Source organism: Semicossyphus pulcher, unplaced genomic scaffold (genome assembly GCF_022749685.1).
Source record: "Semicossyphus pulcher isolate SPU_LCO1_2020_fin unplaced genomic scaffold, fSemPul1.0.p SCAF_5, whole genome shotgun sequence".
In the NCBI taxonomy this organism is placed as follows: Eukaryota; Metazoa; Chordata; class Actinopteri; order Labriformes; family Labridae; genus Semicossyphus; species Semicossyphus pulcher.
Window position 1 is genome coordinate 7979406 of NW_027211726.1, and position 16672 is coordinate 7996077.

Consider the following 16672-nt stretch of genomic DNA (forward strand, 5'->3'; position numbering starts at 1 on the left):
GGGGTAAATGACACCAAATTTGAGAAAAAATAGAGTAATAATATAATAATCTGTTGTCCAACAATGACAGTAAATTAACTTTGTAAACAAACTCCTGGGAGGTTTTATAATATCCAAGTGTCTCTGGGGATTCATAACTATAATCTGTTCTCCTGTTCAAGTCCAGGGTGGTCCAGCAGCAAAACGGGGAGAGGAACTTCCACTCATTCTACCAGGTAAACGCTGATCCAGTGTTTCTCAACTGGTGGGTCGAGACCCAAAAGTGGGTCGCGGAGCTGTTTTCAGTGGGTCGCGGATGTGTGCGTAAAAAAAAAAAAGTTGTGGCAAAAAGTCGATGCCGCGCTTTTATTTTGAAGGACAGGGGTTTCCTATGATGTGCGTGCAGTAGTAGTGTAGTTAATTTACACTCATGTATCCACTGATTGGGTAATCCCAGCTACAGTTACATTTACATTCTTGAACCTTGATGAGCCCGACAGTAGTTGCATTTATTATGCACTTTGAGTTTATTCTGTTAATTGAATGATTGATAGAGGAAATATTTTCCTCTTATGCACTGCTGGTCATTTTGCTTGACTATTATACTGTTTATACTACTGTGCTGTTAATACCCACTGTATTAAACTGCACCATTTTTCATTAAATAAATTTGGGCAGTTGAAAAATGTGGGGACGCGATTAGTCATTAAGGAGCTGGTGGTGGGTCCTGAGGCTAGACCAGTTGAGAACTACTGCTCTAATCTGTGCTCGAGCTTAAAAACATACACTGATGATGCATACATAATGATTTTATAGTATAAGATCAGGACATCTGTGTTTGATGTGTCTTCACCAGTTGCTGCGTGGAGGCTCGGATGAGTTGCTGGAGTCTTTTCATCTACAGAACGACCCTGCTGTTTACACGTACACCCAAGAGGGAGCTGCAACTGCTGTGAGTTGGAGAGTTAGGACAAAATTAGCTTTATAAAATTAAACTTAATGCACATTACACCCATTTGATAGAAGTCGTACTTTCATTGACATAAATAGCAAATATGCAGATTTTTAATTTTTTTTGACTGAAACCTTTTCTAATACAAAACTCTTTTTCTTAAGAGCTCCAACAACGATCACTCGAGCCACAAAGCCGTGATGAGCGCCCTGCAGGTGATCGGCTTCTCCAAAGAGGAGATTGACTCAATTTATCAGATCCTGGCCTCCATTCTTCTGCTGGTAAGTTAAAGCATGGGCTGTTAAAAATAGGAAAAGTGGGTTCAGATAGTCCAGGATTAAAAAGATACATATAAAACATTCTCATCTCCCCCTGTGTGCGTTTTGCTGTTATTCTTACCAACACTTAAAGAATCAAGTAAGGGTGACATCATGGTCTGCATTGCACTGTTATGGTATTTTTTCAGGGTAATGTGCAGTTTGAGAGTGACGGTGAGAGCGTTCAGATCGTGGGACAGGAAGCTGTTGACCACATCTCCGAGCTGACGGACACAGACTCGGACAGCGTCAGTAAGAGCCTGCTGTACCGCACAGTGGCCACCGGGGGCGGCGAGGTCATTGAGAAGGGACACACAGAGCAGGAGGCCTGCTGTGGACGGGAAGCCTTCGCCAAGGTGCTTTCCTCATGAGTTTATTTAAAATCATTCAGCCTGATTTATTTAAAATATATATATCTCTCCAGTGTGAGTTTGATGCTTTTAAACAGCTTCCCACAGGATAATAAAATGATGTTAACATCATCTCTGTAACATGCTTCCTTTATCTCATTTTCACAGTTGTCACATCATTTTAATCTCTGGCTCGCTCTTTTGTTTCCTCGCTGCAGGCTCTGTATGAGAGACTATTTGGCTGGATTGTATCCCGCATCAACAGTGTAATAGAAGTTAAAGACTACAACCCAGTGCTTCATGGGAAAAACACAGTCATTGGCGTGCTGGACATCTACGGCTTTGAGATCTTTGACAACAACAGGTGGGCGTCGCCGCGTTGTGAAATGTATTCCGTCTCTCTTTAGTTACGTGGAAAGAAATGAGTCACTGTTGATGATGTTGCTTCATGTTTGTTCCTCCGTCGTCGGGCAGCTTTGAACAGTTCTGCATCAACTACTGCAACGAGAAGCTGCAGCAGCTGTTCATCGAGCTCATCCTCAGACAGGAACAAGGAGAGTACCAGAGAGAGGGCATCACCTGGCAACATGTGAGAAACAGACGCAAACAATAACACATGCATGCAAGAGGATCTGTGTCACACAGGAAAACACTCATTTGCAACTGATGTTCAGCGGCTTTGCAATAATTAATCTGATGTTCATACAGTGTAGAGATGAGTAAGTGAATGAATGTTTTTTTTTAATCTTCCTAGCATGACATTATTGTAAGTGTTTTAGTTAACCTGCTCAACACAATTATCTCAAGAAATATATGATTAATATTATTAGTATTCAGTGTTCAGTTCCTTTTTTCCTCTGCTAATGTTAAAAAGTTTCCTATAAGGATGGTGGATAAATATTTGTTACACACAATAACAAGTTTATAAGTGCACAATCTTCACTGTAAAACAAACACAGTACATACACACACACACACACACAAGAAGATATACAAAAGTAAGAACTCTCAAATTCAAAAACATCACTACATTTCCTTTTGACCTAAATGTAAAAAATAGGGATGCACGATATTTTCCGACGATAAAACAAGGCTTTAATTTTTCCTAAATGCTCCATGATTCCCTAAAAAAGAAAAGAAAATGTTACATACAAATAAATATGTCATTTTGTACCTAACCTAAGTTTAAGTAGTTTTCTTATATTGCCCAGTGAATATGTACATCAATTCCACTACAGGGGCGACTTGATGTTCTCTGCAATTAGGTGGGAAAAAACATGTGCCTAATATATCGGTATTGAAATCGGCAATCAGCAAAAAGGGTTGGAAAATATCGGCGTATCGGATATCGGCATCGATTGTGCATCCCTAGTTAAAATAACTTTTCTGCATTAAAATGTTTAAAAATATCGAAAATTTCCTGTTGAATATATTTTGAGAAAAACATACTTCTGTATAAGATAATGTAGTATTTCATTTTTTCACCAGTATTGTCAGGAAATATGAGAAACGTCAGATAACCGGCAGAGTGAGGAAGGAAGTCGGGTTTAAGTTAGCTAATGTAGGGCGTCGGTTTAGCTCAACGGTTGAATCGGTGGCCCATGCACAGAGGCCACAGTCCTCGATACGGCAGCCCCACGTACGACTCCCACCCTCGGCTCTTTGCAGCATCTCTCCCCCTGTTTCCAACCGCTGTCCTCTCTATAAATAAAGGCATACAACTCCCATGGTCCCACACTACTTCACAACATCATCGAGTTACGTCTTTTGTTTCTGTTTTAATTGAGAGACCCCATGCTGCTGCCCGAAATAACACACTGCACATTGAACAATCTCACTGTTTGTTCTCGCAGATTGATTACTTCAACAACCAGATCATCGTGGACCTCGTGGAGCAGCCGCACAAAGGCATCATCTCCATTCTGGACGAAGCTTGTCTCACCGTCGGTAAAGTCACGGACACGGTCTGCCTGGAGAGCATGGACACCAAACTGGCCCAACATCCCCACTACACCTCCCGCAAGGTGAGACCAGATCACGACATCATCTGACACGCCTTATCTCTCCTCCTCTGTGCATATTAACAACTGTTTTTTTTAAACAATCTCTACCTTAACTTTTGGACTTGGGGCTGATGCTCAACAAGACAAAGGTGTTAGAGTTTAAAAAAGGATCTTTGAGGATGTTGTTGCGTCTTAACTTGGCCAATAGGAAGTGAGGATTCTTTGTTTCCTCCTCAGACCTCAAAAACGAAAATAATGAAATCTTATCTTCGCCCTAAATATTTAAAAACAGAGTGAAAAAGTGAAACATGGAATTGCTGTGATGAGATGTTTCCTGCTGGCATTTATCTCTGAGTTTAATCAGAAAACACGCAAGCAGAAAACAAGAGATGCTCGTTGTATTTGGGTTCTAGCTGGTGAAGCAACTTCCTGAGAAATGTTTTATGTATAAAGTTCACTGAGCTTTCATGAAGTCACTTAAAAATACATACATTCTAAACGACTGGGACTTAGCTGAAAGGGCAGTTCTTAGGGGCGACTGACTGCTGCATCTTTCCTCACGTGTAACTTTCAAATTTGTAGATGATCTTGACAGAAAGATGTTCAAAAATCTATGAGTATGTTGCTGGTTTGAGCCTCTAAAATAAAGTAAAAAATTATACATACAAATAATATATTATTTAGCATCTAATGGCTCAAAAAGATGCATATTTGTTGTATTTTTAAAAAAACTTTTAATCAACAAGAAGGATCCAAGAGTCGCTCTTTTCTGCTGTGCAACATTAAACACAGGTACCGCTTCACATTGCAGTCAGTAGAGAGCAGTGTCTCAAAAATCTGCCTGTAGAGTCCTTCTGAAACAAACAGGGGCTCCAAAACGCAGCCATCTTTACCGCCTCTGAAACTGTAAATGTTAATAACATACATTTAATGAGCAGGCTGTAAACGTTTTTAACTGTTGTCTCCGTCTCCCCCGCTTATTCCCAGCTCACCCCGACAGATAAAACCATGGACTTCCAGAAACACTTCCGCATTCGCCACTATGCTGGAGACGTCACGTGAGTCTCTCGCACATTTACACACTTTGCTGAGAAGTAAGAGGATATTGTGCAGAGTTTATAAGTGTAAGCCATGTAATCCTATTAAGACGGGTCAGTTTATGACATTGGGTGAATTTGCAGGATTTCAGGTTGTGTTGATGTTGATGGTATTTTGCTCAAACTGATCAGAAATGTTTGGAAAATTGTAGTTAATATTCAGCAATCTTTGCCTACATGTGTAACAGCTGGATGTTGCTTATTTGTGTCAGAGCTGAGACGACCAGAACAGAGGTTGCGACAGAATTTTGTAGCAAATTTACCAGACGGAACATCTCAGCAGTTTTTAATTCAGCACCTGAATGCACCACACACTGATTACAGTGTTGATCAACTGTGTTCCTCTTCACGTTCTTAGGCAAATCAATGTAAATACAGTTAATGAATGTTGAGCACGTGTTCAGACAATGCATGCATGAATTGTAAGCAGCTACTGTACATTTTATTCATGTGAAAACACATGAAGCGTTCATTCACTAACCTGCACAGCCAGGCGTACAGACACAACGCTGCGCAACACATGTGGCACTGTGGAGGCAGGGAGAGGAAATGTTGTCATTTGTGGAATAATATTTCACAGACTCACTTTGATTTGTAGTGATTTATGACTCTTATTTGATCTCTCATATATGAATCTTTCTCTCCTCCGTTTTATAACACATGGTTTAGTCAAAAAATGGCACGATGCAGACGCAGGAAGTGTTTTTTGTGACTTGTTTGAGGATTTACTTGGTGAGGGTACGAGCCAGTGGTCCAAACACAAGTTTCAGAGTCAATCACAGCATATATACGTGATTAATCATATCATAAATCCCATGTCATGCATTTGAATGATTCTTGTTTTTATCCAGTTCTAAAAGTACAATAATTGCTGCTTATTGTAGTGGCTGTTTGGTTTCTGATTCCTAGACTAGAGTTACTTCAGTTTCCTCCTCCTTCCCTGCTCCACTTCCTTAATGCGTTCACTGGATTTAAGCGTCACAGTGGGCAGATGAGGCCCCCGGCCAGCAGTCACCCGTCTTGGCTTCGGTTCCAGAAGATCCCACCGCTCACGTGTACCGCCCTCAATCTAGAGAGGGGAAGGACGTTAATATGTCACAGGAACACGATATGAGGAGGAGGAGGAGGAGGAGGGATGCAGCCAGCTGATGAGACTATTTTGGCTGTGTGTGGTGCAGCAGCGGCAGTAATCAAAGAGAACTGGAGGAGGGTTTATTGAGTGTCTCTACTTGGGGAAATCCAGGCTAACACGATGTTAACCACACAGCGAAACACAGAGTGATTTCACCCATCTCTGAAGCTCAGGATGGCTCACACAGACTCATTTAACTGTACTTACTGCTTAGATGTCGTCCTCTTGTCAACGCTCAGTGGAGGAGGACGTTTTCAGATGCTTGACTTGAATAAAAGTAGCAATAACACACCAGTAACACATACTTTAGTACAAGTTAGAGTCCTACATTAAAGATTATACTCGTGTGAAAGTACAAAGCATTAGGAAGATGCACTTAGAGTATCAAAAGTAAAAGATGTGCGAGTTATACTTTTTATTCTCTTGGCCAGTCTAAGGCTAAATGTTTGGTTTGTGTAATGTCTCCTTTTTTTATCCAACAAATAAATTAGATAAATATTTATCATTTTACAGAAGCAGGTTTATTTTGACACAAATCTTTCAGCGTTTTAAAGTTGTAATCTCGAAGATCTCAGTTTCGCTCTCTTTGGCGATGAACAGTAATTGCGGGAGCACACTTCCCAGATGTCCAGACACAGCTGGCTCCGGTTGTAACTCTTGATTTTCCTCACTGACGGTCGCTTTCCTTTTTATACTGTTCGCCTTCATCTGAGCGTCGAGTTTGTTTCTTTTTCTTTGGAGTTTCACTTATTTTTGAAGTTGTATCTGTAGTCATCGATCTTTTCTTTGTTTGTTCAGCCATAGTAGATTACTGTTTACTCGCAACACTTGCAGAGACTGGAAAAGCAGCCGCTTAGCTCCGCCTACCCTCTCTGGCAGACCAACCACTGCTGGCTGATGGAAAACGCGTCACTAACTGGGCGCCGCTTGAGATTTTGTGAGAGAAAAAGAAGTTGAGAAATACTTTGCACATCTGTTTCATAGGACAGGTGTGTAGGAGAAGGAAAAAAACATCAAAAATGCAAGTGAACACCCGCACACTAACTAACGTCTAACTTGCAGAAAATACATGTATTTGCTTGCAACGTTTCGGTGCTCGACCTTCATCATCATTTGCCTGATGAATGTCGAGCACCAAAACCTTTTAGAGAAAAAAAGTCAAAATTCTTTGATTAAAGCTTCTTAAATTTTAGGATTTTTTTCAGTTTGGTTACTAATCTATGAAACTAAACAGGGTTGTTCAAAAAACAAGACATTTAAGGACGTCGTCTTGGGTTTTCTTCACCTTTTTCTGACATTTTATGGACCAAACAACTAATTTATGAATTGAGGAAAGATTCATTCACAGTGATAACAATTGTTAGCTGCAGCCCTACCCTGCACCACTGGCAGCGTTAACATGACAGGCTGGATAAGAGCATGTGTGACAGACCTGCGGAGGTAATGACAGACGGCTCTGCGTGTCTGTGTCACCCTGCCTCAGCTCGTCGCGCAGCCTCGTCTGGGTCTCTCCCGCTGAGCTGTCAGCCCTCGTACATCACTTCCTGCTGACTCTGACCCCCCATCATCCCCTGTCACATCCCACCTCATCCGAGTCTATCCTCACTCGGGCTAAATATACCCTCGCCTCACCGAGCCGCCACTATCACAAGCTTTGACCTACTTCGTTCCCTCCTCCTCCTCCTTCTTTATTTCCTCTTTGTTTCTCCTCCTTCTGTACTGCAGCTCTCACCTGGTTTTCTTTGCCGTCCACATTTAATTCCCTGCTGTATTTCAGCTTGCACATGCAGCACTTTGAGCAGCCATAAGATATATTATATTCCCTTACTGCACAACTTTATACTGCAAGAAATCTCTGTCGCGTGGCTCTCGGTGTGTGTACTGCCTTTAAACTTGTATAAAACAGCGCCCTCCTTGCACCAGCCTTGACCTTCATACTTAAATATACTTTCCTCTTCATCATCGTCCTGCCTCTGGAGAGCTGCGGCCTTTATCTCTGCATGTCCTCTCCCTGTCCGTCCTGTCTGTCCTGTCCTTGTAAATGACTGTTGTGGCTTGTTATGGTGTGTTCTGACCGCTCTCTCTCTCTCTCTCTCTCTCTCTCTCTCTCTTTCACACTCTGTCTCTCTCCGGCGAGCTTTTCCGGGATCTGGTCAGGTGGCTTTTGGCGCCCCTGAGCCAAGGGGACACATCTGTCATAGCCGGCCTCCGCTTCTTTGCCTCCAGATGTGACAGCCTAGGACGCAGTGACAAACAGGGCAGCGCAGACGACATGTGACACACTGCGTGTTTGTAGTTTTGTTTGCGTGTGTGTGTTTGTAAGAGAGGCGAGGGGGCAGGGAGAATATGTGGAATACAGTGTGAGCTACTGCAGTGGTGGAGAGTTACTAGGTGCATGTACTCGAGTGATACTTTATATTTTGCTTCTTACTTTATGCTTCAAACGTCACTATTTTTAACAGAAGTCTTTCGACTTAACTTTTATCTAATGAATTTAGTTACTTTACCAATTGACCAAACATCAAACAAAAGATTATCTTACAAAACAAAAGGTATGTATTGTAAGCCGTTGAAAGAATGATTTCCCATGGTTTTATTTAAAGCCCCCCTCCAGTGAAAATCAAGTGTTTAACCTTGTAAACATCTCCATGTGGTGTTCTTCCTGTGCTAAAAGACATATCAGGGACAACATCAGCAGTCATCTCCATGTCTGGGCCTGTCTGCTTTTCAAACTGCAGTGTACCAAGGACAGGCTGAACAACACGTTTTCAGATTGGCAGGTTTGAGACGTCACAAACCTAAGGAGCCAATCCCATTAGTGGCAGGGGTGACGCTATGCATATCATCATGTGTAACCTATGGCAACCACTTTGGCAATGTGCGAGCCAGCTGTAACCGTCATCGTAATTTGTGCAAACTGTCTACTGACTACTAGTTACTACATTTCAAGCTAGCTAAGTTTCAAGTTGCCACTAAACGATGGCAGAGACGTGTTTTGTTTTTGCGAAGGAGGGGGCGGTTGGAAATGTGCAAAGTGGGCGGGGCCTATGCAGATTCTTGAATCTTTAATGAGGGAGAAGGAGGAGATGCCTCGGGAGGATTTTGACAAGGTAATTAAACAGATTTTGCAGAAAAAACATTTCAGACACAATTTATTATTTCAAGCAGAGCATTTTATCTGTCTTAAAACATGACTGGAGCTCGTCTTTAAATAACAGCTGAGGCACTTACATAAACAACCATGATGGCTGCCACTGACGTGAACCGTTATGTTTAAAGAACTTAATGTTAGTGCCCCTAAAATAGAAAAGTGTTGCCTACTAAATCATGTAAATCTATGTATTAAGTTAGAAGCTATTTAAATTGGTTTTAATAATAATAATAATATTAATAATGTATTTTATTGATATAGCGCTTTAAAAGGTACTCAAAGGCACTTTACATGAGAGAATGAACAGTAGCCACAATGGCAAATACATTAAAAAACAAAAACAATCAAAGTACAAAAACTTACAGTTAAATATAATATGTATATAAATGTAAGAGAAAGTTAGAAAAACAACAACTTTTTGACACAAATAATTCACAAAAAAGTAAAGATTAGAGAAAAGTCCCCAAAAAAGAATGTGTTGTAGAACTTATTCACCTTTCCTCTCCCAGTAATCGTCTCACAACCTCCAAAATGTCTTTTCTCTCAAGTTTGGGTGGACAGAAGCTCGCTGTGCACACATCAAGCTAAGCTAAAAGAGCCTTGACCAGCTCCAGCAGTGAAATGCATCAGTATTACTTAATAATATACAAAAATGCATCACTCACAGTGTTAAACATTTTTCTTTCACTTTGGACATTTGAGGCTCATTTACTAGTTGAGTACAAAGTATGATTTTAGACAAGCGTCCACATTTTGCCAGTTGTTATTACATTGTGAGGGAGTCAGGAGCGGCAGAGGTTTATTTGAGGCAACACTTACACTCCAGCAGGCTCTTACCCCGGAGCTGGACGGCTTATGTAACAGAGCCTCACAGTTCGCCCGTGACCTCCCACTGATGCCTCACCAAAACCAACTGATGTGTTCAGAAAGGCAGACAGCTCGCTTTGGAGACGCGTTTGTATTCATTTATGTTTCTCTGAAACGTGAGCCGAGGGGAGAATCTGACCGTGTTCCTAATTTGTAAATCGACTAAGCGGCGTAACTGTTCTGATGCTCCTGCCCGGGGACTGTGAATCATTTGGAGCAGACAATGGAGACGCTTTACGTGTATGATAGTGACCCTTTTAGTGACAGACATTTACCGTTTAAACTGTGTTACTCTCTATCTAATCTGTATTTACAGATCCTACACAGAAATGTAGAAATGTAAAATGACGTGGATTTTCTGGTTTCCGTTTGTAGCACGTTTATAGTCCGAGAAATATTGACCAATCATGTATCAGCAGGCTGCAGCGTATGAAGGAAAAACAGTCCACCACAGTGTGGAGAGCAAAAGCAGGCGGAACATAATTCGCCGTAATGACATCCCGGCTCCCATCAGTGGCTATCCGGTGATGACTTTAGCTTCTTATTAATCTTTAAAAAAACTGCTGACAATCTGTTCTAGACCTTAAAGCCAACTTGAAACAAATTTACCTGACGATGTGTGTGCGTTTAGATTTCCTGACTTCCTCGAATGCATCAGAAACGATCGATCCAGCCTCCATTCAAGTAGTTGTCTTCTCCTTTTGAGGACAGACCTGACTAAGCTTCATTTCTACTTTTTACTAATCTGCATCATGATGTTGAAACGTCAGCAAACTTAAAATTAACGGGTCGTTAATTAAAGTCACTCACAAGGAAAACAGGTTCTTCTTCAGGTTCATGTTGCTGAAGTAAGCCAGAGTGCAGCCGATCTGTAACTTACTGTACAGTGAAACTGAGACTCAGCAGAAACAGATGAACGGGCACTCCTCCGGGGGATTTAGTGCTAACTGGACTGTTAACAATGCAGCACACGGAACAGGAAGTCTTGACTGGAAGTTGTTTATCGCTAATCCCTGGCAAAACAGGACCCGCCTGACATGATCACTGATAACCCCAGAGGCTATATATCGTCTTCAGACTGTAGCCAACGGGATCCGAGATCGCTCTCTGTCTGACTGTGTGATTTTTACATCCTCTCCTGACCCTCCACTCCCACTGCTCTTCTCCTCTCCTTCACTTGAACTATTTTCAGCCAGTTCCCCTTGATCACTCTCATTTCTCCCTCTCCGTTCATCACAGATATTCCGTCGAGGGATTTTTGGACAAAAACAAGGACACGCTTTTCCAAGATTTCAAGCGTCTCATGTACAACAGGTGCCTTTCAACATCATGCTGCTCTTTTAAGTCCAATAAGTTTAGCCTTCACCCTGTTTACACCACAGCCCACTTAATGATGCCCTTCCATCACTCTCTGCCCTCCTTTCTTGCGCCCGTTTCTCTCTTCAAGTGCCAACCCGGTCCTGAAGGAGATGTGGCCAGATGGTCAGCTGAGCATCACAGAGGTCACCAAGCGGCCTCTGACCGCTGCCACCCTCTTCAAGAACTCCATCGTGGCCCTGGTGGATAAACTCGCCTGCAAGGTCAGTGGTTTCGGTTTAAGACTGACTTCCTGTTTATGTCCATTTAACCTCACAGGAAGCTGTAAGTGGCTTTTGCATCTAACTCTGAAGAAAGGGAAGCCAAGCCACAAGTTTACGATTCAGATTTTGACATCATATCTTCATGTTGGAGTTAGTATTTAGAGCCGATGTACGTCTTTCCCCAAGTCAACACTGCAGCCATCCTCAGGACGATGCTGGTTTCTTCTGGTCCCTGTAAAGCCTGTTTGAGTCACAGGCTATTCTGAGGCTATCCGTGTGCCATGACGTTTGTCACCATGCATGACAAATAATATGGAGCAAGAAGCAGTGTGCTGCCGTCCAACAGCAACATATATGTATAGCAGTGTGCTCTTTTTGCTTGTCCACATCCTGACGTGTGGGGCTGTGTGGGCGGTGAGGGGGAAGGTGATGTTGGACCACAAAATGTGCTGCTCACCTCCCCTGGCCTCATCTCACTGTCTGAAGTCTGACATTTCCTGCTGTTATTTTGGGATGTCCTGCTGTCAGAGTGTGGTAGCGTCTCGTCTCGGTGTGGCTGGGGTAAAATTAAAGAAAACTCTGCTTTTTTTTTTCCCCCTTCTTCGGGTCACAAAGAGCGGACGTCGTCTCGAGCTGCTGTACAGACGCACCTGTGCCCAGTCTGTCCGCCTCATGTGCTCCCAGCCCCCATTACCTGACTCCTTTTTTAATCTCCGCTGAGCTGGGTTGAAATTGGGGGCACACATGCGCATGCATCATTGATATGATGAAAGACAGTGTCGGGAGGCTCTCAGAAAGTGCAAACTCGCTTCCATCGTGTTCAGACAGTGAGAGACGGTGAAAACACAGCAGTGTCTGTTCTGTGAGAGGACATCGTGTCCCTCAGAGATCCCTGTCAAGGTGCAGAAGTCCTGCAAGGACTCCAAACTGGAGGCCTTATCATCTGTAAAGTAACATGCAGTTAAATGTGCTGTAAATAAGTAGACATGTGCGATCAGGCTCAGCTGCTAACTGTATGTGTGCTCTGCAGGTTCTATTAAGGTCAGTGAACTCAGTTTAGCAGTTTTGCAGCTTGTCTGTGTCTGCGTGTGTGGATCATTTACTTGCACAGTGATTAATTAATACAACAATAAAACCATGCAAAAAGCTAATACAAGTCTGTGCAGGTGATAAACAAGAGTAAATAAATATTAGCATAGTCATATAAACGTGCTAAAAGTGCTATAGCAGTAACTTGATTGTACTCGGAAGCGTTTCAATGCATCTCTCCTTCCATCTCTCTGCATTACTTTCATCTGTAAATTGATGCACAAGCTAATTACAGCAAAGCGATAATGTTCTGCTTAATGATCCCTGCTGGGAGGTCCAGCTGAATATTTAACAGTGAATAAAAACAGACATTTGGTTCTTCTTCTGATCCCTCTCTTTCAGTCCAACAACAAAGTCAGCTGAGGCGTCACCTGCTTCTGTTTTGTCTTTACTCTCAGGAGCCGTACTATGTGCGATGCATAAAGCCCAACGAGATGAAGTCTCCGGTGCTGTTTGATGACGCCCGCTGCCAGCACCAGGTGGCCTACCTCGGCCTGATGGAGAACGTGATGGTGCGCAGGGCAGGCTTTGCCTACAGGCAGAACTACCTGCGCTTCCTGCAGCGGTAAGACACATGATGCTCTTTATTAAGCAAGACTTACTTTTTGTTATTCCCTGCTTGGGTAACCTTCTCTGTGAGGAAATTGAGAGAAACTACCTCAGTAACAAAATATAACACCTGGGGTTTCATGAAATTTGAGTGGACAGTAATGAAGTAAATTTACTTCAGTACAGTTTTTGAGTATCTGTACTTGAGTATTGTTTTTGGGGAAACTTATAACTTTTGACTCCACTACATTTCTATCAATGTTCTCATTACTACGTTTGCTCTAAAGTCAGCTGATCAATTTTATTTCATTTTCTAAAATTAGAAAGACAATAAACTGCGTTCGTGTAGTTGTACGTGTGGTTCGTCTAAGTGGTGTTGCTGTACCTCCACCTCGCGCGTCTCCATGGTTGAAGGCAGAGCAAACGCAGAGCAGCCGTCACTCAGATCAGGCAGTTCATTTAGTGCTGGTAACGATGGTTACAGCAGAGAAGGATCGCGATTCTCCCCCTGGGCACCCATGGCCGTATCTTCAGCCTGTGTTTGAGGTTTTTGAAATGAAGAATGATTCGTATCGTTTTAAACGTGCGCTCTGTTTACCGCTCACAAACCTCACCACGGCTTATTGTTTCGGAGCTGCAAATCTGTACATCTGCAGCATGTGAGTTTAAAAATGTAGATAATGTTTTCTGACTAAACATAACGCAGCAGAACGTTCACACATGTATTCTTGACTGCACTCATGCACTGTGACAATACAATGTTTTGAGATTCTTTTAAAAAATAGTTTGAATACTATACTATACTAGTATTTTTAAAAGTACTCCAGTTCTTCAGCTCAAGTAATAATTTGACTGAGCAACTTTCAGTTGTATTGGAATGAAGTTGTGTACTTTGTCCACCACTGATCATTGCCAATCACTAACACACCAATCACAGCCGCTTCTCGCAACAAAGCAGTCCATTTCAATGCAACTTCCTTCTCACTCATCCCTGCTACACCAATGCTGCACACACACACACACACACACACCATCACCACCCCAGCCTCCTCCTTACTATTCTGAAGCCTTTTGCCCACTCAGTATACCCTGGGGGCTTTTACACTGCGCTCCATGGAAAGCCATACCATGCTGCTCGGCTAACCCAGGAAGCAACTTAAGAGCGTCAGCGCCAAGCACAACTGTATTTCCATGTGGCAATAAATGGTTAAATCTATGACGAGAGTGTTCCTGACTGAAATGAGTTCCACAGTTACATTTAACAGCGGTGAACAGTGCACCGAATCTCATCTGATCCATTTACCTCCAACAGGCAAAGAGCACAAAAAGGACAAACTACATCCTTTCTTTGAGTTTGAATAGAATCACAAAATCAGAATACTTTGCTGTTTTCAGGGATTGCTGAGGGTAAATACTTTAAAAAAAGACCTCCAAAGATCTTAAATGAAGTGATGCTGCCAGGAAATTCAAGCTTTAATCCGGCATATGGGTCACTTGCAGATTTTAACATGTAAAAGATAGAGTGCCCCCTTAATGATTAGCTTCGTCTTACTGTTCGCCTAATCTTCCTCTTTCTCCTCCTGAACGTTCTACAGGTACAAGATGACGTGTGAGTACACCTGGCCGAACCACCTGATGGCCACGGACAGAGAGGCCGTGGAGGCCATCGTCACCCAGCACGGCTTCCAAGACGACGTCGCGTACGGACACACCAAGCTGTTCGTCCGAACGCCGCGCTCTCTCTACTCCCTGGAACAGGAGCGAGCCGCCCTCATCCCCATCCTGGTGCTCTTCCTGCAGAAGGTGAGCCGTGTCGAGATCAGTATGACTGTGTCATTCACCGTCAGTGCTGTTAGTATTCATCCCCCGCCTCAACATAATGTGAAATCTGAAATGTCAGATCTCTACGGCTGTTTTCTGAAGCCGTGCTTGTACTTTGATGAGGACGTATCGATCTGACAGTCCGATTAATCGACACAGAGACGTTATTTAATGTCACGGGGATCTGGGATCATGTGATCATGGTTAATCACCCACTACGTTATCTTCTCCGGTTTCAGACGCGGGCCTCTGGGTTTCAGAGTGGAGATTACAGTTTGCCTCAGCCTCATGAATATGTGGCTCCTGGTTATGTTTGACTGAGATTCATCTGCCAGCTTGAATCCTAATTTCCTGTAACAATAATTGGGATAATTAATGAGATCCGGGGAACATTTGCATTAAAGTCAATTACTTCTCTTGCTCAATGAAACACCCATCTCCTTTCTCTTTCTCATGACCTACTTTGATGACTCTGCAGAGAAGTCTGAGTCTATAACTGGAGCACAAGTTTGTCTGCAGCTCAGAGGGACTCTCTCTCTCTCTCTCTCTCTCTCTCTCTCTTTAACATGTTCCTCTTTTTTCCCTCACAGGTGTGGCGTGGGGCTTTAGCTCGCATGAGGTGCCGGCGGATGAGGGCCATCTACGCCATCATGGGCTGCTATAAGCGCTACAAGGTGAAGGCCCACTTCTGGGAGGTGGAGAGGAGGTTTGCTAACGTGCGAACCATGGCCGACTATGGGAAGAGCGTGGAGTGGCCCACCCCGCCTGCAGCCTTGTCCAAGTTTCACAAGATCACAGTCATGCTGCATCGAAGGTCAGAACACACTTAATGGAACTTATACACTGAAAAACGTGTATTTATCCTTTAACCATATTCTAGTTTGAGATAAAACCACTTGTAAAAATACGCAAAAAGCAAAAATCTGCTTTGAATAAGAAAAATAAATTACACAAAAACATCTAAAATGAATCATTTGACATTTTGAAAGTTAAATTTGAGACTGCAGCCTAGAGCGAGTTAGCCTGGCTTGGTGTAAAGACAGCAGTAAGGGGGAACAAGCAGCTGTGTTTTTGGGGGCAAGTCTTCACCTTTAGAGTTGTGGTTAAAACTAACCACTAATCAACTGTCCTGCTGTTACGTTGATCCCTTTAGAAGTTAAAGAAGAATGTTTGTTGGGTGAGAGAAGGCAGTGTGGAAATCATAGACATCTGATCGATTTATGCTTCACCGTGTCATTGGAGCAAATCAGTTGAGACCAGCTGGTGTTCTCTGTAATCGATAGAAGCAATAATATTTTAAATTGGCGCCATAACTGTGGAGAATGTTCTACAAGCAGCTCGTGGTTTCGCCCATTCTACATTCCTACAACACCCAGCATGCATTGCGCCCCTCCCTCTGAAAGGAACGGCCCAGCGAGAGACGCTGGAGTGAAATAGGACAGTTTTCTCTGCAGGCAACGGCTCAGAGCGGTACAGAATCTGAAATATAGCGGGAGTATACTGGTGGATCGTCTAAAAAATCTTCCGGTCTGCAGTCTACATTTCAAACCTGACGATTTTGAACGAGACATGACATCAGAGGCGGGCATCCTAGATTGAGGAAGTGTAGTTTAGCGAGCTCCCTGGCCTCCGCCAGATGACGCGTTTTACGCAGTCTGGTGGAGGTTTTCCAGGGCCCACTGGAGAAGCGGATAGCGTCCTCCAAAGGCACAGAGCCAAATTGCATTTTTTTCCCTACCATAATGGCATTAGCTCCCCATAATAGCATGATAGGACTGAGGTTGA

At 43.0% G+C, this 16672-nt stretch overlaps 1 protein-coding gene across 1 annotated transcript in view; it reads left to right on the forward strand.

The window, feature by feature from the left end:
• The window catches only part of myo1g (myosin IG), a 57407-nt gene that overhangs the window by 6620 nt on the left and 34115 nt on the right, over positions 1 to 16672 (forward strand). The window contains exons 5-17 of the mRNA XM_069681709.1: positions 162 to 215; positions 836 to 931; positions 1096 to 1212; positions 1398 to 1604; positions 1817 to 1962; positions 2073 to 2187; positions 3452 to 3622; positions 4589 to 4659; positions 11088 to 11162; positions 11296 to 11428; positions 12916 to 13082; positions 14662 to 14869; positions 15478 to 15701. Of these exons, the coding sequence (XP_069537810.1) occupies positions 162 to 215; positions 836 to 931; positions 1096 to 1212; positions 1398 to 1604; positions 1817 to 1962; positions 2073 to 2187; positions 3452 to 3622; positions 4589 to 4659; positions 11088 to 11162; positions 11296 to 11428; positions 12916 to 13082; positions 14662 to 14869; positions 15478 to 15701 (1784 nt within the window). The remainder of the gene's footprint in view (positions 1 to 161; positions 216 to 835; positions 932 to 1095; positions 1213 to 1397; positions 1605 to 1816; positions 1963 to 2072; positions 2188 to 3451; positions 3623 to 4588; positions 4660 to 11087; positions 11163 to 11295; positions 11429 to 12915; positions 13083 to 14661; positions 14870 to 15477; positions 15702 to 16672) is intronic.